General features: G+C 41.4%; 1 protein-coding gene and 1 pseudogene across 1 annotated transcript; both read right to left on the bottom strand.

The window, feature by feature from the left end:
* Positions 1-322: 322 nt before the first annotated feature.
* On the bottom strand, positions 323-22,583 carry DYNLT2B (dynein light chain Tctex-type 2B). The gene is made up of 5 exons (XM_037525363.1): positions 22,366-22,583; positions 18,788-18,921; positions 14,494-14,563; positions 3,931-3,994; positions 323-467 (listed from the first exon to the last, which is right to left on the bottom strand). The coding sequence occupies exons 1-5, from the start codon at positions 22,491-22,493 to the stop codon at positions 420-422; spliced, it is 444 nt and encodes a 147-aa protein (XP_037381260.1). The 5' UTR covers positions 22,494-22,583; the 3' UTR covers positions 323-419.
* On the bottom strand, positions 15,858-17,648 carry LOC119257040 (10 kDa heat shock protein, mitochondrial-like; annotated as a pseudogene).
* Positions 22,584-22,860: the final 277 nt, after the last annotated feature.

Below are 22,860 nucleotides of genomic sequence, written 5' to 3'. Positions count from 1 at the left end.
ATATGGCAAAAACAATCAATGGTATAACCTTATGGTATCAGTGCAGCTATTAAATAGTATGAAAATCACAAAGCAAATAAAATGACATTAAAACTGCACATGACATTATAAGAAGTGAAAAATCTATATAGGGTTTTGTAAACACTGGGGGAAAAAAGGTAAACACTGTAGAAAATATAACAATTTACAGTTGGTTATATTTGAACAACTGAGTTATGAATTTGTCCCTACTTTTTTCTCTACATTACAAGTATAATAAGAACATATTATTGCAAAATCAAAACATTAAAATATAAGACCTAAAACTCAACAGATTCAGTTGCAAAACTGCCAAGTTTATTTTGTCAAGATATTTAACAATGTAAAAAAACTTTCATATTTCTTCAAATGGTCATATCTTTTCCCAGCTTTTCCAAGATTCAATAGTAGAAACAGCCAAAGGCCGCTACAACACAAAATAAACTGTCCTAAAAACAAAACAAAACAAACACACAAAGCCAAAAGGTTAGTACTAATAAGGGAACTAATGGCAGCACAGGCAATGGCAATTAACATCATCTCTGATCTTTACCAATTTTCAATCACAAAGCCTTTTCTTCTGCAAGAAACAATGGGTATCCAGAGTATAGCTATAAAATTGCTTGCTTAAAAGGGTAAGATGGATAAAGAATTAAATTTTCTGGGTGTAGAAATAAAATGCAAACTAATGAATTTTTATAAATTGCATTTATAAAATAAGTATTCCTATTTCTCCTGATTTATCAAAAAATAATATATGAAATGTTTTGAGTTCCACCCAAGAATCTTTGCAGCTAATAAAATTAATAGCACATTTTCATAAATTCTGGGTTAGGGCAAATGGTCTCCAGGTGTTAATTCTTTGTATCTCTTTTTTTCTCTCTTGGTTTTTTTCATAGCTGTGTCTTCAAGATAATGATTCTTCCAAATTGTTTATTCTATTTCTATGGCTTTTTCCAGAATTTTTTACCTCCTCACTGATCTTTTTACATCCTACAGTTCCTTCATTTTCTTAAAGTTTCATCCTTGATTTTGTTTGTAGATTGTTTCTCACAGCATCCTTTTCCTTTTCTGCTTTTCATGTAAATCTGATCTGTTTTTCAAATTATTTGGCTTTTTAATTATGGCAATTTTGAATTCTTCATCTGTCAAGCAGAAAATTTCTTCTGTGTCATTGTTTTAGGGTTCTGGAGACTGATTTTCTTTCTGTGGTATATGTTTCCCTGAGTGCTAGTTTGGCCATTTGTATTTTTCTTTTTCCCATTGTTTGCTTTCTGCTATAGATGGGGCGTCTGTAGCATGTGGGTTTCCCTCTCCCTCTATTCTAGGTGTTTACCTGCCTGAGGCGCTGGTTGTCCAGGTGGCTGAGGTCCGTGGGCAGGATTTCCTGCTTCTCTTACCTGGAGTGGGTCATCAGGATAGGTGTCTAGGCTGCTGGAGTCAGTGGTGTCTATATAGGCTTGCAGGGTCTCAATGGTGTGGTGAGGCCTTTGGCCACTCTGACTCACTCCCTGATGCCAGCAGGGAGTCTCACCAGTCAGTGAGGGTGCTGGCAGGAATCTCATGGCAAGTCACAAGGCCTTTGTAGGTGCAAGTGGAGCACTGGCAGTTGCCATAGAAGAAGGTCACAGGCTTCTGCTGGTCTAAGCAGACACTGTCTGGGTCTGGTCAGGGAGGGCACCAGTGGTCTCTCTCAACAAGTTACCTCTGCTGGTCTGGGCAGGCCTGCAGGTTCTCTCAAGAAAGGTCACAAGGTTCTGGCCTCTGTCGCTCCCTCCCCGAGGTGTATTCAAGGTCTCACATGTCTGTATAGAGGCTGGTGGGTCTCTTGGAAGTTGTTTATTTCCTTTTTTCTGGGTATTCTTAATCAATGAAATTTGTTGATCTTTTAGCTTAGAATCTCAAAATGCTTCCAGATCCCAGTTAAACTTGGTAAAACACTTTCTAGATTAGTAACTCTATTATTACAGGAGTTCCACTTGCATCAGCAATTCCTAACCCACCAATGTCACCTCAACCTTGGCAGAGAACTCAAGTATCTAATTACTAACGAAAAGTAAAATTCTTTGGTTAACCCAATTTCCTGGCTCTGTGAATGTGATAACTCTGATCTTTGTTTTACAACAGTGCCAAGTGTGGCAAGCAATCTGGTTTTGTTTTTTGAATTCCAGTCTGTCATGGAAAGATATTTTTGTAAAATATAAGAAAAATTAATAATTAGGAAAATAAAATGAAAAGAGAAAGATACAAACTGCCTAAACTTTTTATTATTAAATTCAATGGACATAAAATTACTTTATAAAATTCTTCTCAGAGTTTCTAAGCCCTTACACTCACTCTATGTACTTACCTCCAATCTGTAACAAACAGTTCAAGAACCGGCGCTGATACATGGACTCCACTTTGATAGGCACTGTTGTACAGCACCACCCATAGTTCTCCAGTGAGACTACACCCTGTTATCCACAGCAATTATCAGCTCAACAGCATATGCTTTTCTCTACCCTCTCTCATTTCCTCATCCCCTACTCATACTTCCTGGGACCTTCTCCCAAATAAACAAAGTGCTTCCTTTCATTATGAAAATGAAACTTAAATAAACTCAACAAATTGGACTATGAATAGACTAAATCAGCAACCTAGACCAGGTTCTCAAAAATTAATTTGACACCTCTCACACCAATCCTGTGTTCTTTTTTTTTTTTTAAAGATTTATTTATGCATACAAGAACTGGGGTACAGGCCAGAGGTGTGGGGGACGGTGAGAGGATTCACCAGAGACAGAGCCGGGACCAGAACAGGCAGACTGACTGAAATACACTGCTGAGGGGGGCAGTGGGCGAGTCAGGAGAGGTCTGCTGCGCCATGTGGGTAGCTCCCTGTCTGGGGATTGAACACGTGCTGTGGTGGCTGCAGATAGCTTCACAGATTACATCTTAACCCCTTGTGCCACCAGGGAGGCCCAATCTTGTGCTTGAACCCAATCTTGATAATCCTTATTAAGTAACAATTTATAACTAAAGTTTTTTTTTTTGTTTGTTCGTTTTTTTAATTAATTTATTTTTTTATTTATACAAGCACTGGGTACAGTCAGAAGCACGGGAGGGTGAGAGAATTCACCAGAGCCAGAGCAGGGAACAGAACAGGCAGACTGATGAAATACACTGCTGAGGGGAGCAAGCGGGAGCGGCAGGAGAGGTCTGTCGCGCCACGTGGGACCCTCACCAGTGGCCGGGGATCGAACCGGCACTGCAGAGGCTGCCAGCAGCTTCGCAGCCCAGCGCTCAACCGCTGCGCCACCAGGGGAGGCCCTATAACTAAAGTTTTTAATTACATATTTGTTCATATGAGTATAGTCTAGCTCCCACTAGGTTCTAGCTCTCTACAGGCAGAAATCATACCTGTCTTACTCCTTGTATCTCCAGTACAGAGGCTGGCATATAAGAGGAACTCAAAATTGTTTGTTGAATGAATGAATTACATAAGGACCCAGAGAAACATGTACTTTTAACTCCAAAAAGTAGGAAAAACCATCACCTTGACTTGATCCTTTCCCCAAAATGTTTATAAATGAAGATCTAAATAGTATTTTCCATTAGGACTTCTGTTGTTCGTGGAACCCCTGCCAATCCAAATTTCTTGCAGCTTAGCAAATGCTATATATCTATTAGCACTAAATAAACAACATGCTAGTCCTATCTGTACCCACACAAGTCTCCTTGCTTATAAGCAGCACACTCAGTATTCTGCTTTAGTAACACAAAAAGGCACAGTAAAGTCATCTCATCAAAAGGAGTCTGAGACAAATATCTAAAACTAAAGCATCCTCATATCTTAATAAATATCAAGGAATTTTATTTGGAATGCCCACATATCCTTTGAAAGGAAAAAAAGGTTTCCAAATAGACTTACATTCATGAAGACATCATGAGTGTAGTTGTCAGTGTCAGCATCCCAGAAACAGCGAGCAGCCATGCTAAAATGTCGAAGAATAAAGAATTGTCAACAATGTGCATATATCTGAGCGATACATGAGCAAAATTTTTCCTTTATACATTTTTATAGGTCAGTACTTCCAAATCTTTTCACAGGTTGGTACACAGAACATCTTATTTGTATAGCACAGTATCCTGGGTAAACTAGAAGGGATGGAGTCTGATAAGACAGCTTACAGTGGGCCTCCCCTGGTGATGCAGGCAGTTGAGCACCGCACTGTGAAGCTGTCCACAGCCTCTGCAGCGCCAGTTTGATCCCAACTGGCCGGCAAGAGTCCCACATTGCGCGGCAGACCTCTCCCGTCACGCCCCCTGCTCCCCTCAGCAGTGTATTTCATCAGTCTACCTGTTCTTTTCCCCACTCTGTCTCTGGTGAATACTCTCACCCTCCCACGCATCTGGCCGGTACCCCAGTTCTTGTATAAAATAAATAAATAAATCTTAAAAAAAAAAAGATAGCTTACAGCTAGTTGTAGGTGTCTGGCTTAGGGCTTTAGCAGCATTACCATGACTGGCTGTCTCACAGATCAAGACCTTCAAGTTTTTGATACTCTGGGTGGGAAGCTCTGCTGTGGATTACTTCAGGTAAGATATGTATGTGTGACTTTTGAAGGAAATAATAGATAAGACTTATGACTGAAATGGCTTCAATTCCTGCATAATAATACAAAAAAAGCAGGCCTAAAAAGGACCCTACCAATTATGTAGTGCAACCTGATAATTTCACAGAATTCTAGAAAACAAAAGGGCAATCTCTGAACAAATTCTAAATTAACTCTAAATCCACTATTACCTCTATAGGAATCTAAGCCATCAGTAAATTCTTAAATTGGCCATGCTCCTTCCCCCCAATTCTTGGGTAAAAAAAAAACAAAACTTAATCAAAATAAAAGTAATTTTAAAATGGGAACAACCTAAATGCCCAGCAGTACTGAACTGGTAAATAAAATTATGTTATTTCTTGGCAAAGAAATTCTATGCAGTCATTATAGACAGCTGGCGGGTTGGACACAGACAACACAGCTTTTCCCACCAGGATGGCATGATTAACTCTACCCCCAACACCACCCAAGCCAAAGGGGTTGAAGCTTGGCAGTATCATAGTCTGAAATTCACTCCTGACATACTGAGCAAGGGGGTTGTGGGGAAGGGAGAGAAGTAGAGCAGCCATTTGGGGAGCCTTTAAAAGGGAGTAAAGCATATGCACTCCCATTGGGACTGCTGCAAAGACAGCTGCCTCCCTGGTGGGGTGACAGAGGACTTCCCAGGGATAGAATGGAGGGCACCGCTACAGATGCAGGTCTGTGCCATATGCTGCCAGCTCCTGTAGCTGCAGCTCCACCTCACACCATTGGTCAGTAACTGCCACTTCACCTCTCCTTCTACGCTGTTAGTTAAAAATAAGTTTTTGTTTTTGTTTTTTTCTCCAAAGGCCCTGTTGTTTGCATTTGTGGCAGCAAGTGCATGGACTGAGAACCAGTGAGAGAGATTCTGACCTGGTATCAGTTTTTAGACCTTTTGCCCAGTAACAAAAAGGCTACAGAAGTTTAGAAAATTTAGAAAGGAGGGAAAAGTCAAAGACAATTTTATGAAGGACATCTTCTACTTAAGATGAGTAGAACAAAGTAACTGCATGAATATTAAAAAAAAATGACATACATTGAGTATCGTACATGAGCTACGTGCAAATGATACAAAGATGCACAAAATACAATCCTTGCATTCAAACTGTCGTCTCTTTACTGTTTCCCAATAAAAGGCACCAGGGCTTCTTGGAGAAATGGTCAATACCAGATCTTGTACTACAAATATACAAGATAAACCTAGGGCATCTGGAGCACACCAAAACCCTGGCCATATTAGAAAGGATGCTATATACACTATATATATATATGCCAATGGGACTCAGAAGTGTGATGAAACAGTTTGTAACAGGCTTATGCTCTCACCAAGATGAATTAGAAAAGCTGGATAAGATGCATCAGAGAGCTGCTGAAGCAAGGAGGAAGGACAAAGGAAGCCAAAATTCCAGAGTGGTAAACCGCAAGGAGGTAAGCTGATATCCTGGAGAGGACTTCTCCCTGGGGCATTCACTAGCTCTGGACACAGCTAGAGTCTGAGGATCTGGACTTTGCTTATGCAAGAATATTGATTCCTGAGGGGAAAAAAGGCCAGCAGGACTGCTAGCAGTCTTGCTGCACTAGGGAAATAAAACAGGAAACTTGAAAGACCATGATCCCTGTAGAAAAAGGAGAAAGTAGAACTGAGCCTGTCACATGGTAGGTTTTCCCCTCAAGGCATGTGCTGAATTCTGAAACTGTAAACAGGAACCTAAAAAGCTAAGTATGGCAGGCAAAATAATGGTCCCCCACCAAATACGTCTGTGCCCTAATCCCCAGAACTTCTGAACATGTTATATTACATAGCAAAAGAGGTTTTACAGATACATGATTTGAGGATGTGTTAGGGGGAAATGATGTCCTGAGCTAATCCCATACAGGCTTTGTGGACTCCACTCCCACTCCAGACTAAAGCCATCAAGACATTGGGAAAGACAAATCCCGTCACCACCAAAGGGAAGGTAGCTGGGACCTGAGGGTGGAGTTAAGCAGCCAGGTTGGGTATAAAAACCAAACACGTGGGCCTTGGCTAGCTCGCTGTCACTCATCTCCTGGCTTCATGGCTCCTGGCTTGCAGCCAGCTCTCAGAGTGCCATTTGGGATTCCAGATCGGTGGATTGGGTAGGACTCATTTAAAACTTTGTCTCCCACTTTTCTCCCTGAGCTGTACATTTCCTCATTTCCCCTTCCCTTGTAAATAAACCTTTTATTAACCTTTCGTGTGTGCCTGCAGTAGAGCATTGATAAGTCCTTTTAAGCGCGCGGGTGAGGACCCACAGTCAGGCACCCCGTTTTGTATCGGGGCTGCCCTATAACAGATGCAGAGATAAAGTATCCTGGATTACCCAGGTGGGCTTGATGTAATCACAAGAGACCTTGTAAAGGAGGGAGGGAGAAGGTCAGAGTCATCTATTTGAAGATATTTGATGATGCTATGCTGCTTGCTTTGAAAATGGAGGAAGAGTTTACAAGCTAAGGGATACAGGCAGCTTCAAGAAGATGGAACAAGGGAATAAATTCGTCCTCAGAGGCTCCAGAAGGAACACAGCCCTAACAAAACCTTGATTTTAGCTCAATAAAACCCATTTTGAACTTATATCCTCCAGAACTATAAGACAATATATTTGTAATGTTTTTAGCCATTGGGTTTGTGGTTTATTACAGCAACCGTAGGAAATTAGTACACTAAGGAAAAAGACTCTGAAATGAAGGCTTTCTATGCTGAGGAGAGCTTTTTATGTGTGGGTCTGCTACTTCTAGGCAGCCTATTCGGTCGCCATTTTGTCACCTAAATAAGGTCAAAGTGGTCCAGCCAGTTAGGAACAGGAGCCCAACCCTTAAGCCCTTCAAATCAAACAAGAGCACAAAGCTGGATCACACTGGGAAGGTTATGCATCACAAGGCATGTCCAAAATGCCCGGGGGGGGGGGGGGCTGAGGAACAATGCATAACACATACTCCAGATTTACACATCACGAGGTATGACCGGGAATGCCCAGGGGGCCGAGGACAGATGTACGAAAAGGTACCCCAGAAGCTGATCAGTGGAGTGCCTTGTTGATAAAATTAGAACCATGGCTGGGGATTAGGGTGTATCATCAAGTAGATTAGAAGTGCCTGGAGGGCAGACTCACAATTCCTAATCTTCTACACCCTTCCCCTTTCTTTAATCTCCTTACAACCAATTACATGTGTCAATAAAAGGGCCAGGATCTTGCTCTTCAGCAGCATCCTGCATTATGTAGCCTGCTCCACGACTCCCATTTGTCAGTGTGGCGTTGTCCGATGCAACATTTATGCAGAGGAAAAAGTCTAAAATGAGGTGTTTACTGCTGAGAAAACAAGGACTGAAAGTCAGTACTGGCTGGGGGTGGATTCCAATGAACACTTCAGGTTCTTAGTTGGAAAGTCTAGAGGACTATACTCAAGAAAGAAGGGTGAACTAAAAATACAGAGGGTCTTATGAAAAATTTTTATCAAAAAACACTCAGCTCAACAGCAGACTGGATAAGGGTAAGTGGCCCATATGTCCTCCCTAAATAGCAAAGAAAATAGTAAACCCCTGTTAGGGGGAAAGGATGTTCTGAGCTAATCCCATACAGGCTTTGTGGACTCCACCCCCACTCCAGACCAAAATCATTAAGACATTGGGAAAGACAAATCCCGTCACCACCAAAGGGAAGGTGGCTGGGACCTGAGGGTGGAGTTAAGCAGCCAGGTTGGGTATAAAAACCAAACACGTGGGCCTTGGGGTGGCTTGCTGTCTCGCTCTGTTGCTCGCCTCCTGGCTTCAGGGCTCCTGGCTTGCGGCCAGCTCTCAGAGTGCCATTTGGGATTCCAGATCCGCAGATAGGGTAGGACGCATTTAAAACTTTGTCTCCCACTTTTCTCCCTGAGCTGCACATTTTCTCATTTCCCCTTCCCTTGTAAATAAACCTTTTATTAACCTTTCACGTGTGCCTGCAGTAGAGTATTGATAAGTCCTTTAAAGCGCGCAGGTGAGGACCCACAGTCAGGCACCCCGTTTTGTATCGGGGCTGCCCTATAACACTCCCTCTGGAAGAGTGTAATCTGGAGGTTCCACAATTTTTTTTAAATATTTATTTATTTATTTATACAAGAACTGGGGTACAGGCCAGATGCGTGGGAGGGTGAGAGGATTCACCAGAGACAGAGCAGGAAGCAGAACAGGCAGACTGACGAAATACACTGCTAAGGGGAGCAGCAGGCGAGACAGGAGAGGTCTGCCATACCACGTGGGACCCTCACCGGCTGGCCAGGATCGAACGGGTGCTGCAGAGGCTGCAAACAGCTTCACAGCACTGTGCTCAACCGCCTGCACCACCAGGGGAGGTCTGTCACAATTTTTTTTTAACACAATATTCAGAATTTAAACTAGGCATGGCAAAAGACAGCCATGTGGAGAATTATCAGGGGGGAAAAAAATCAATGAAACAGACTCACACATGCTCTAGATACTAGAGTAAGTATACAATGACATTAAAATAACTCCTATGTCTAGACAGAGAAAGGAAAGAGAGAAGGAAGATGGAGAATACTGGTGAAAAGATAATGATTTTCACTAGAGAATTAGACTCTCTAAAGAAGAATCAAAAGGAAATTCTAGATCTGAAAAATATAATAACTGAAATTAAGAATTTGGCAGGTGGGTTTAACAACAGAAAAGACTAAACGACAGAAAAGATGTTACAGTTCAATAGAAAAATATCCAAAATATCTCTCTGAAGCACAAAGAGGAAAAAACAAAAAATCAGAAAAGAGCATGAGACATGTCAAATAGTTTAAAAAAATCTAAATACATGTAACTGGAACACAAAATGGGGAGCAGAGAACTAATGAAGCATAAGCAACATTTCAAAAGATAAAAAGTAGCCACACCTATCCATTTTCTGATACCATTCTCCAATAAAATGAATTCCTTAAACAAATGACTGGTTCTAGGGCGGGTGTCAGGATTGGATAAGATGGAGCATCTTATGGTTCCAGTAAGGAAGTGAGGTATGCCAAAGGAACACAGGAGTCAATTAAAAACAGCTCTCAATGGCCAAAACTGGAGCAATTTAAGCAACAAAATAAATGAGTGCTGGGTTATAATTCAAAGACTACAAATCAACACCAAGTCCATACTGAAATAAGTACATGAGCAAATGAATAAATGAATGGGAGAGAAGATACAAGTCTTCTGTACTGAAGAATTCCAAATAATTTTTTGTAGATATTCTGCCCTCAAGGGGACAGAGCATAATTTCCTGCTCTTTAAGTGTTGGCTGCACATAATGACTTCCTCCTAAAGCGCACAATGTGGAAAGGAAAAAAGGAATGGAAAAAGAGAAACTTTACCCTGGAAAATGTGACAAACACCACTTCATCAGGGGACCCAGGTTAACACCAAGCCCAGTCATGTCATGCTGATGTGTACCCTTGATGTGACAAGATGAGAATGGCACTTTAACTCTGCAATCTTCCTTCTAAAACCTAGAACCCAAAACTAATCACAAGCAAACATATCACAATTGAGGGATATTCTGAAAAAATATGTGAACAAAAATGTCAAGGTCATGAAAGACCAAGAAAGTCAAAGAAACTAAGAGAAAACTAAAGAGACATTTAAAGTGGTACCCTAGATGGGTACCACCTAGAACAGCAAAAGCACACATTGGGTAAAAACTAAAAAAATATGAATAAAGTATAGACTTCAATTAACAATATATCAGTATTGGTTCATTACTGTTACAAATGTACCATTTTAATGTAAGATGTTAAAAATAAAGGGAAGTAGTGTGGAATACATGAGAACTCTCTGTACTATCTTTGTAACTTTTTTATAAATCTAAAGCTATTCTAAAATAAAAAGTTTATTAAAAAAAGATAATGGATAAGAATTTCCCCAAACTGTTGCAAAACAAATTCAAGAGCAGAATAATACAAAGCAGAATAAATACAAAGAAAACCATATCTATCAAAGTAAAAAGACAATGAGAAAAACATTTTAAAGTTACTAGAAAAAAAGAAATACCACCTTCAAAGGAATGAAAATAAGACAGGTGCATTCTCAACAGAAACTATGAAAACTAGAATACAACATAATCACATCTTTAAAATGCTGAAAAAAGAAAGGCATACACCTTTTCCTTCTCTCACTCTTAAGAAATGTAAATGTAGGACCTCCCTGGTGGCTCAGTGGTTGAGCGCTGCTGCTGCCTCTGCAGCGCCGGTTCGATCCCCGGCTGCTCCCCGGCCACCAGAGGAGGGTCCCACATGGCGCGCAGACCTCTCCTGCTGCCCGCTGCTCCCCTCAGCAGTGTACTTTGGTCCCTTTGCCTGCTCTGCTCCCTGCTCTGGCTCTGGTAAATTCTCTCACCCTCCCGCGCTTCTGACTGTACCCAGTGCTTGTCTAAATAAATAAATAAATAAAATCTTTAAAAAAAAAAAAAAAAAGGAAATGTAAATGTAGTGTTGCAGGACCTTCAGCTAAGCAGATGAAGACATGGCAGAGCATAGCAGTAGAGCATACCTCCTTGACACCAGTGAAACACCACCCCAAGTTGGAATGCCTTCCTACCTGGTATATTTTGGTTGTTTTTTTTTTTTTGTGTGTGTGTGTGTGTGTTTTAAGATTGATTGAGTGATTGATTGATTGATTTATACATACAAGCACTGGGTACAGGCAGAAGCGCGGGAGGGTGAGAGAATTCACCAGAGCCAGAGCGGGGAGCAGAGCAGGCAGAAGGACCGAAGTACACTGCTGAGGGGAGCAGCGGGCGGCAGGAGAGGTCTGCTTGCCATGTGGGACCCTCCTCCGGTGGCCGGGGAGCAGCCGGGGATCAAACCGGAGCTGCAGAGGCTGCGGGCAGCTTCGCAACCCAGAGTTCAACCACTGCGCCACCGGGGAGGCCCTACCTGGTATATTTTGAAAGGAAAGAGAACGCAGAGGAAGGATGGGGAAGGCGAAGAAGAGAGAGGAGATAAAAGGGAAGGGAGGAGAAGGAAAGGAGCAAAAAAGAGAAGGGAAGAGAGGAGAAAGGAAAGAAAAGGAAGGAAAAAGAGGAGAAGAGGGAAGGGAAGTGGAACAAAAGTCATTCCTAATAGAATAATTCTAACTACTAAATAAAGAATGAGAAGATCACCATTTTGTAACCATTAAATAATAGATCTAGGACAGGGTGCTAAAGCCATTTATGGTAAAACTGATAAGAGAACTTTATAAAGGATGGATCAATCTGCCACTATCTGAACTCCATGGTCAATCTTTTTTTTTTTAAGATTTTTTTTTTTTTTATTATGCACTAGCTGGGGTAGAGGCCAGAGGCTTGGGAGGGTGAGAGGATTCACCAGAGACAGAGCGAGGAGCAGAACAGGCAGAAGGACCGAAGTACACTGCTGAGGGGAGCAGCGGGCGGCAGGACAGTTCTGCGCGCCATGTAGGAATCTCCCTGGCTGGCCGGGAATCAAACCAGCACTTCAGAGGCCACAGACAGCTTCCGACAACCTCACAGCACCGCGCTCAACCCACTGCACCACCGGGGAGGCCCCTCAATGCTCAATCGTACAGCAATAACAGAGACAACAAAACATTGTGTGCCTTCTAATGAGATACATACAATAGGATTTACACTAATCAATTATGTAATAGTCTTTTCAAAAACTTAAATTTACGACTGATTATGACTACATTGAACTACCTATTTACAAGAAATATGGGAGGTAGAAGGCAGAGTAATAGTATGGGGATACAATCCGCAAATGTCAGAACATAGAAAACTCTACAGGATACACCCAATTTCTTCAACAAATGACAAGGTAAGGGGAAAAAAAAGGAGAAAACAGGGAGCAAAAACAATAGATAAAAAGAAATTTAAGAAAACAGCAACCAAACACAATGTGTATACACTGTCTGGAACCTGATTTGAATTCATTTTTTTAAAAAATATACTTATATATACATACAAACATGTGCATATGAGAAAATTGAGTATTATGAATGCTGATATTTCATATTTTAAAAACTTTCTGATGTGTAACTTGTTTAGAATTATATTAGAATATTATAAAATTCTAATGTTTAGAATATATATAAACATCCTTTTATAATATTAAGGATTGATGATATTTTAGGTATAATAGTATTTTATTATGCTAAAAAGGTATTAATGAGTCTTTGGTGTATTTACAGATAAAATGGTATGATGACTGGAATTTGCTTCAGAATAATCTGGTGGAGGCAGGAAAAGTAGGTGAAAGGGTAAGTGAAACAACACTGTTATATGTGCTGATAACCTATGAAGCAAAGTTAACAGGGACATGTAAGTTCCTTAGCCCCTTCACTTTTGCATATGTTTGAAATTTTACATGGTAATATTCCCAAAAAAGGAGAAAGGGAAACCTCATAGGCTATGCTTTAGTGTTTGACTTGATCACATTTAACAGAGTCAATCACAACCAGTATAAGGAGTTCAAATTTCAGAGGGTTTGAAATAAACTCTATAAAGCTTACAGAAAGAGAGGTGTGCACTGGAAGATAGGCCTGATATCAAAGTGAACTGTCCAGGAGAGAGATCAGTCAGAAAATGCTGATAAGGGACTTCTGAGTAACACTGAAATCCAGATTTCAGTACATGCAATGAGAGAGCCCTGGCTAAACAAGATATAAGAGGACTCCACAGTTTTAAGTCTGAGTTAATGGAAACTTGGTAAAACTGTGAGAGACAGAAAAATTAAAATGGCAGACTAATTTAGGGAGTGGAAAGGAAAGGAAATCTGGACCTCTATTTGAATGTTGAATCTGAGGTGAGAGGATGGTAAAGTATTTCTTAACCTCTTTTTGGTAAGGAAATTTCCTAAAGCCTTTAACCAAATGGTAGAAGGCACATTAGTGAAAAGTACTGTGCTAGGATCCAAAGGTTAGGCTCTAGGAGTGACCCTAAAACCAGTCAGATGTACTATTTTAAGTAAATCTGCTGAACCTTGTTAATCTATAAAATAAGGGGACGAGTCACTAGATATTATAGTCCTGTCCAAATCTAACTTTCTATAGAGAAAATTATCAGTGATAATTTACAAGGTTTTTTTTTATTCATTCAATAAATACTTCAGTACTTTCTTACAAAATACTATACTAGATATTGTTTACAAAGGGAGACAGAAGGTTAACACTCTGACATAGGAATAGACAGAAAATAGGAATTTGAATTTGCCAATTCAGGAATGACAGAGGTAACAGAATGAATGCATTAATTGAAAAAGCATTGAAAAGAACAGAAGAATAAGAACTAAGACTTGAAGAAAGCTCACAGCTAGTGATGTAGGAAAGAGAAATCAGGGAAGAAAAGAGAATAATCAGTCAGAAAAACAGCAGAGAAACAAGTCTGATTAGTGACAATCAGGGCCAAAAAGAAGTGAATTTTAAGAGACAGAAGCTCGAGCCAAGAATAAGAGCTAAGAAAGGACTATTTGATTTGTAAATAAGGAAGTCCCGGACAATTTTAAAGAAATTAATTTAGGAAAATGGTAGGATCAAAAGCTGGGCAATAAGGAACAATGGAAGCAGCACGTAAAGTAACCCCACACTGTCTTTGGGAGCATGTATACGCAAACCCTGAGAGACTTACTGGCCTACAGATACTCAGATACTGTGAGAAGTGAAGTCCCCCCCAAAACTCATTCACTGTCAGCCTCAGTGTTTACAACCAGGATCTTTTCACTTCACAGCTGCATTTTAGTATATTGTTCTTTCCTCTCATTCTTGCAAAGACACAATCTTACCGAATTGCCAAGAGGATGAATACCTAATACAAATATATATAAGAATAAAAACAAAAGGAAAAACCCCAACTACTCACAATACTCCTTCACCTCTTTGTTCTCCAATCACTACTTGTACCACCATTTTATATCGATCAAATCCCATTTCTAGAAAGAAAAATAAGAAAGTTATCTTTAAGCAAACGTGGCAAAATTACTTAATGAAAGCAAATTTATTTAGAAACAGACGTAAGTGTTTAGTCTATAAGCACTTATTCCCTAGGATGATAGGCTTGGGTGTCAGAGAAACATGAATACAAATCCTAACCTTAGACACTTTAACTTTTCAGTTTAAGTCTTCCTCATCTGTTACATTTTCTACCTGTTGGAGAATATTATGAAGTTAGATAATATAGTAATATATAAACAATCAAGGACAGTACTAACACATCATCTCTCAAAAGATCTTAGCTTTCTTCCTTTCCCCCTACACTAAGTCAGATAATGAGCTAAGTCCTCAAAATATACAGATATATTTATATAATGTTATAATGCAAGGTTACTTTAACAACAGGTAGATCTACTAAAATACACTGCTAGGGGAGCAGTGGGTGAAACAGGAGAGGTCTGCTGCACCATGTGTGTTGCTCCCCGATGGGTGGGGATCCAACTCATGCTGCAGTGGCTGCCAATAGTTTGATAGTGCTGTCTTTAACCCCTGTGCCTCCAGGGAGGCCCAGAGCACAAGTTATTTTTAAGAACACTGCATACACCTTGGCAAAGCTTTCTTCTTTCTCTACCCATTCCTCTCCCTCCTTTCCTCATGACCACACCTTAGAAATGTTTCAAGAATATTAAATACCCAGTCCTTAAATCAGAGTCCTGAGGGAAAATAAAATAGTCACAGAAATAGTGATAGAAACTTAAAAAAACACTCACACAATATTAGAAAAATGAAAATTAGCTGAATGGCAGTTTGCAAAGGCACAATAGCAAAAAACAAAAAAAGAAAGAAAAGCATAGCAAAAAGAAAAGTATTGTTTAAAAGAAAAAACTTGGGCCTCCCTGGTGGCACAGGGGTTAAGCACCACACTATGAAGCAATCCACAACCTCTGCAGCACAAGTTTGATCCCCGGCCGGCCAGGGAGAAACCCACATGGCACAACAGACCTCTCCTGTCTCGCCAGCTGCTCCCCTCAGCAGTGTATCTCAGTCAGTCTGCCTGGTCTGTTCCCCACTCTGTCTCTGGTGAGTCCTCTCACCCCCGACATCTCTGGCCTGTGCCCAAGCTCTTGTATGCATAAATAAATAAATCTTAAAAAATATATAAATAAATAAATAAAAACTCAGCCAAGGAAATAATAGAAATCAAAGAACCAAGAGAAATTCCTCACAACTGATTCACAATATATAACATGTTGAATTTATGTATATAAATCATAAATTTGATAAAATAAGGACTCAATCAGATTCTAAAACAAGAAAAAGGTGAGAGAAGAGCCCTAGGAAACACAAACTGAATAGCAGCACAATATCAGTGCAGAACTAATACATTTTAAATGGCAAGAGACAGAACAGACACAAGTGAAAAATGAATTACTGTTTTGAAGTAATCACCAATAAATATCAAAGAAAAAGGAAGAAATTATGGCAGCGAAACATTAATAGATTTGAAAGACAAAGATGATTCAACATATCAATATATTTTTTTTATAGAGGCATCTTTTATTTATTTATTTGTTTGTTTGTTTGTTTTTGTTTATGCATGCACTGGGTACAGTCAGAAGCGTGGGAGGGTGAGAGAATTCACCAGAGCCAGAGCGGGGAGCAGAGCAGGCAGAAGGACCGAAGTACACTGCTGAGGGGAGCAGCGGGCGGCTGGAGAGGTCTGCGCGCCTTGTGGGACCCTCCTCAGGTGGCCGGGGAGCAGCCGGGGATCGAACCGGCGCCGCAGAGGTCGCCGGCAGCTTCGCAACCCAGCGCTCAACCACTGCGCCACCGGGGAGGCCCAACATATCAATATTTAAAGAAAAGAATCTAACAAATGGAACAGCAAGTGTACTCAGATATACAAAAAATCTTCCTTGATATGGAAAAAATAAAATGCACAAATTAAAAGATATAAAATACTCAATACCAAGACACCCTAAAAAAGGTGCTGAGCATCAAAGGATAGGATTCTTTAGGCAGAGTCTGCAAGATTCTAAAAAAAATAAGTTATTAGCTAATAATATTATATTCATCCAAATTATGTTCTGGTTTAAAGGCAAAAAGCAGACATTCTCAAACATGAGAGAAAACAAATACAGTATTTTCAGTCCTTCCTGAAGAAACAACAAAATCTCATCAGAGGAAAACTAAATCAAAATAATAGCACAGCAATGAAAATGGTGTGGTGAAAGGATTGAATAGTGAACAATCACTCCATTTAAAAATAGTAGGACTTCTGCACCACTATGGAAGCCACATTGTAGGCATAGAAAGAGGTCTGGTATGATGCTCATCAAATATTAATGACTACATATCATTAATATTTAATGTGGTGGCACTTGCAGGGATTTTTCTAATGTAACTTTTATATCTTTTTTCTTAGTTTAAATATCATTAGTTTATGATAAAAGAGAGAAATGGAAATTATTTAAATTATGAAAGATTTCAGAATTCAGTGGAATGGGTAGCTTCCCCTGATACCATTTCAATAGTGATTTTTTTTTTTTAAGATTTATTTATTTATTTATTTATACAAGCACTGGGTACAGTCAGAAGCATGGGAGGATGAGAGAATTCACCAGAGACAGAGGGGAGAGCAGAGCAGGCAGAGTGACGACATACACTGCTAAGGGGAGCAGCGGATGGCAGGAGAGGTCTGTGCGCCATGTGGGACCCTCGCCCTGGTGGCCGGTGATCTACCGGTGCTGCAGAGGCTGCGGGCAGCTTCGCAACCCAGTGCTCAACCGCTGCGTCACCAGGGAGGCCCAATAGTGATTTACCAAGAATGTCACTATCTTTAAATAAGAAATAACCCCTGTCATCTAGAATTACTTTAGAGTCTCCATATTCTGGAGAGAACTGTCTCTCCTACTTTTGCACTGTCTGGCTCTTCCCCACTCTTCCAACAACTGATGCCCCTAATACTTTTCCTGGGGGTTTTTCTGGAAGCATAAAGCCTCCTTCAGTTACACTTTTAGCTATACTTCTTTCAGCTAATACTTGGTCAAAGAGGAGGAATTTTCTAAATGCCTGTCCTGCCATGATGTGGCTGCCTGCTCTATGTGTGAACTCAGTTCCTTCGCTGCAGCCGAGAGACCTGCACTGGCGCCCTCCAAGCAGTGAAGCCCTGTATCTTTTTCTTTCATTTTTACAACAATTTTAACAGTGACTTTTCATTAAAAAGTCTGGAAACAAAAATGCTATTTTACTAACAGTTAATTTGGGTAAGATGGAAAAATACAGAATTACTAGCTTTTTCTTTGAACTTTTCTATTTTTTAATTTCTAAAAAGTAAAACATGTCAAGAAAAAGAAAAATACCAAAATATTAAATAGTAACTACTTGTAAGAAATCTTATATAATTTTAAAAAACTATTCAGTGGTTTATTACAGTGAAAATGTATTACTGTTATAAAGACATTTCTTCCCTCCCCCACAATGTTATCTTTTAAAAAGAACAGAAAGGACTTTTCAGATGATGTTATTAATGAGAGAAAGAGAACAGGGAGGAAAAGCACAGGATCTGCACTGCAGATATAGTATGTGCAGGGATGGAGGAATGAGGTCAAATTAAGTGTACTGAGGAACTGATGTGTAGGTGGGAAAAACCAAGGATTATGGGGGAAAAGAATCTTATACTTCCTAGTCTTTCTGCATAGTTGGGTTTCTTTCTTTCTTTCTTTTTTTTTAAAGATTTATTTATTTATTTATACAAGCACTGGGTACAGTCAGAAGCACGGGAGGGTGAAAGAATTCACCAGAGCCAGAGCGGGGAACAGAACAGGTAGACTGACGAAATACACTGCTGAGGGGAGCAGCGGGCGCGGCAGGAGAGGTCTGTCACACCATGTGGGACCCTCGCCCCGCAGACAGGGATCGAACCGGCTGCAGAGGCCGCGGGCAGCTTCGCAGCCCAGCGCTCAACCGCTGAGCCACCAGGGGAGGCCCATAGTTGGATTTCTTGGAGAGTGGTTCCTACAAAGTTTTTTTTCACATCTTTACTCTTTCTACTGCCTGCCAAAAGCTTACATGAGAATAATTTACCAAATCATTAGAGTAGACATCAAAGAGAAATTGTCTTTAATAGAATATATAGTTTATGTTCCTTACTTAAAGATAAAGAGACAAATGGGTGAAACAATGTTTGAAAGGAAGACGTCATTTCCAATTATCACAATTACCTTTTAATTTATCTTTAATGTTTTCTGATAAACGTTTTGTGAGATGAGGCATTTCTTCTGGAGAGTATTCCGCATTGGCCAGTTCCTCCTTGAGCACAGCATGGATGCAATCTTTAACAACAGAGGGTCTGAATCTAAAGGAAACAGTTTGAAACATCTAATTGGTAATTCCCAAACCGCAATTTACCGTCACAGTTCAACTTTCCCCGCATATGGTCATTAGAAACATTTCATTCTTCCTTTTCATGCTTTTTTAATATAAAAGTAATAAAATTTTAAAAAACCAAGTCATTATTTCAAATTTATATCTCCAGTCTGAACTTCAGACCACATATTACATCTGGATATCTAGTGGCCACTCAAATTTAAAAGATCCAACACTGAGCTTCTGATAATCTCTCCCTGAAACTAGGTCCTCCCGCTTCTCACCTATTCCGTATTAACTCCATCTTCCTGCTGTTCTAGCCAAAACACTTGGTGTCCATCTTACTGCCATTCTCACAGCCCACATCCCATTCATGAACAAACCATATCAGTTCTACCTTCAACATAACCTAAAATTGAATCACTCTCACCACCCAACTGCCATGCTACCATTACTTATTGCCTGGCCTCTTAACAGATTCTCTGGGTGTCTGCCTTTGCCCCTATATCCTGTTCTCCCCATAGTAACTAGACTGGTGCTGTTAAAATAGGTCAGCTCACAACACTCCTCTATTCAAAATACTCCAAGTGTTTCTTATCTTACTCAGAGTAAACACAACATCCTGACTTGCAAGGCACTACAGGTACTGCCCTTCCAAACTCTCTAACATTGTTTTCTATTACTTCTCTCTACTCAGGGCACAGTGGCCTTGCCTTTGTTCTTTGACCACACCAGACATGCAAACCTCAGTGCTTCTGTACTTGTTAACCTCTGCCTGAAATTCAGTTCCTCCCTTTGTATGCACAGCAAGTTTCCTTTTTTTCTGTAGAGCCTATATACAAAATTCACCTTCCCTAAGCACCCTCTTTAAAACTTCAAATAACCCCCCCACCATATCCACTCATATCTTGATGAGTGCTCATTACTATCTGATACACTGTATAATTCACTCAGGTATTTATCTTGTTTGTTGTCCTATTCAGGCAGAACCTAAGCTCCATCAGGCAGGAGTTTTCATTAGTTTTGTTCACTGGTACAGCCTCATTTGCTTGACCAGCACCCAATACATAATGGACAATAAATACTTTTTGAAGGAATAGGGCCTCCCCTGGTGGTGCAGGCTGTTGAGCACCGCGCTGTGAAGCTGTCCGCAGCCTCTGCAGCGCTGGTTCGATCCCGGCGGGCTGGCGAGGGTCCCACATGGCGCAGCAGACCTCTCCTGTCTCGCCTGCTGCTCCCCTCATCAGTGTATTTCTTCAGTCTGCCTGTTCCCCGCTCTGTCTCTGGTGAATCCTCTCACCCTCCCGTGCATCTGGTCTATACCCCAGTTCTTGTATAAAATAAATAAATAAATCTTAAAAAAAAATACTTTTTGAAGGAATGGATTACTGGAAAAAAATGAAGACAGAAAAAGAAGTCTCTCCTAATTCTACCACCATAACAATACCATTGGTATTTTAGTTGTATTTATCCTATATTACAACACTAGGTTCCTTTTCTGGGCTATATATTCCATCAGCTGATTTATCTACCATGTGCCAGGTTATCTACCATGAACTTTTAATGTGGTTTAATATTGGTTGTATTAATATCCCCTTATTGTTTTTGAATAGCAATTGCTTTCTTGCCTACTTATTCTCACAGATGTACTCTGTTTTTATTCATTTATTTTATCAAAATAACAATGCATTAAAACACATGAGCTTCGGGCCTCCCCGGTGGCGCAACGGTTGAGCGCTGGGTTGCAAAGCTGCCCGCAGCCTCTGCGGCACCAGTTCGATCCCCGGCTGCTCCCCGGCCACCAGAGGAGGGTCCCGCATGGCGCGCAGACCTCTCCTGCCGCCCGCTGCTCCCCTCAGCAGTGTACTTCGGTCCTTCTGCCTGCTCTGCTCTCCGCTCTGGCTCTGGTGAATTCTCTCACCCTCCCGCGCTTCTGACTGTACCCAGTGCTTGTATAAATAAATAAAAAATAAATCTTAAAAAAAAAAACAAAAAAAACACATGAGCTTCATGTGTGCATCTCTAAAAATCAATATGTGTATATACTACATTAAATTTACCACTAAAAGTCCAAGTCCATGTAGCACTATGAAATTGACCCCTTTTACCAATTTACTCGCCCTTTTCCCCTCTTTCCTTCTAGTGAGCACTAATCTTATAGTCTAAAAGATTATTTTGTTTTATTTAGTTCATCTATTTGATTTCTCTATATACTACATATGAGTGAAAACATATGGCATTTGTCTTTCTCTATATGACTTATTTCACTAAGTATACCACCAACTAGGTCTACCCACGTTGTTGCAAATGGCAGGATTTAATCTTTTTTAATATAGCTGAATAGTATTCCATTGTGTATGTATTCCATTGTGTATGTGTGTATGTACCACACCACAGAGGAACTTTAGATTTGACAAGTTTCTAGGATTTCATCTCTTCAAAATGTGCTTTTCCTATTAACAGGCATGTTTTATATGGCTCTGCCCTTAAGCCTTTTTCATTCTTAGCAGAATGTTTAAAAAGCTACTTCAAACACATAAAATCTCATGAGATTTTTTTTTCTCCATCGTACTATATATTTGCTATTAATCTTATTCTGTGCTGTTTTACAACAGAAACACGGGTGAATGCTATGCATTTAGAACTGTTTACCAACATAACTGAACAACTTTTGGTGTGTCTATTTTATCCACAGGATAACTGCCGCATGAAATTTTTATCATATTATAACCAAAGTTCCTAGCTTTCAGTATTTGCCAAGCATTTATTTGATTCAGCAGTTTGGCTTTCCAGCAGAAGAGGGGCTTGGAAATCATTCATTCATTCATATCTTGTAAAGATAAAGTTAGTGATGGCTCCCATAGCCCCAGCACTGTCCTCTGCACTAAACTATGTGCCTTCTGGGAAAGTATGGGGGTGGAGGGCCAAGGGCCTCTGGAGACTCCCCATGTAGGTCTTTGTATACATACAGGCCCTGACTCCACGGAGGTGTAAGTGCACTGCAACCCTCAAAGCACTGCCGAACAGCATCAGCTACAATCGCGTTTTCTGCCCCTGTCCATTCTATCCATCTGTCACGGTACCCAGGATACTCACGGTATCCTGCCCACAACCTGGGTCTCCCGGAGGTGACCATTCCCACTGCAGCAGCCTCAACTGCTCCCGCACACCCACACTGCAAACAGCCGGTCCGGTGCCCCGCGGCCTCCTGCAGCGGGGAACCAGAGCAGCGTGGGTTCTCCCCACCGCGCCGCCGCCCCACCCGGAGCTGACCAGCCCTCCCAATCGCCATCCCCGCCTCGCCCCTCGGGCCAGCCCCGCCCCGCCCTGCCCTCGCTCCCCAAGGCGCCCCTCCTCGACCCCAGGTTTCCAGACGGGCTTTGCCTGCCGGATGAAACACAGGTCGCCCCGCCACATCCCGTCCACTACCCGCCTTTGCTGGAAAATGGGCCGCAGAATATAGGTGTTGTCGCCATCCCCTTCGTTCTTCTCAGCTTCAAGCCCCCCTTCGCCCACAGAGGGCGCGCCCGAGGTAAAGGTCGTGCCGCCGACCGAAGCCATAGCCGGGGTTTCTCGGCCAGGGGGTCTGGCTGTCCAGGCCGGGCGGGCTGCGGCAGCGGGCTGGGAAGGTGCTGGGAAACCGTCGCCAGGGAGACGGGGCCGCCCCCGGCGCAGACGTGACGCGATCGCGCGCGCCCCCTGCAGCCCGCCCCCCCTCCGCGGCCCGCGCCTGCGCACCCCTGCCGGCGGGAACGGGTCGAGAGATCCATCGTAGGTTGAGGGAGCAGCTCGGGTCTTGCGGGGTGCTTCAACGCTTCGGGTTTTCTAAACCGCGTGACGATTTTAGGACATTGACAGAGAAGCCGTGGAGGTTAGTAACCTACCAAGGACATACACAGGGAGCGTCAGTGACTCTCATGAAAGGGTC

The sequence above is a fragment of the Talpa occidentalis genome, unplaced genomic scaffold (assembly GCF_014898055.3).
Source record: "Talpa occidentalis isolate TD23 unplaced genomic scaffold, MPIMG_talOcc4v2.1 talOcc4.4, whole genome shotgun sequence".
NCBI lineage: Eukaryota > Metazoa > Chordata > Mammalia > Eulipotyphla > Talpidae > Talpa > Talpa occidentalis.
The sequence above is the reverse complement of the archived record's forward strand: the minus strand, read 5'-3'. Positions and strand labels throughout refer to the sequence as shown.

Bases quoted from the DNA above. Each gene is read 5' to 3' on its own strand.
- DYNLT2B (XM_037525363.1), bottom strand. From the start codon at position 22,493: ATGGCTTCGGTCGGCGGCACGACCTTTACCTCGGGCGCGCCCTCTGTG. The intron at 18,922-22,365 runs GCGGGTAGTGGA...TGTTTCCTTTAG, and splicing joins CGGCCCATTTTCCAGCAAAG to ATTCAGACCCTCTGTTGTTA. The intron at 3,995-14,493 runs GTGAGTAGTTGG...TCGACATTTTAG, and splicing joins CAAAGAGGTGAAGGAGTATT to CATGGCTGCTCGCTGTTTCT.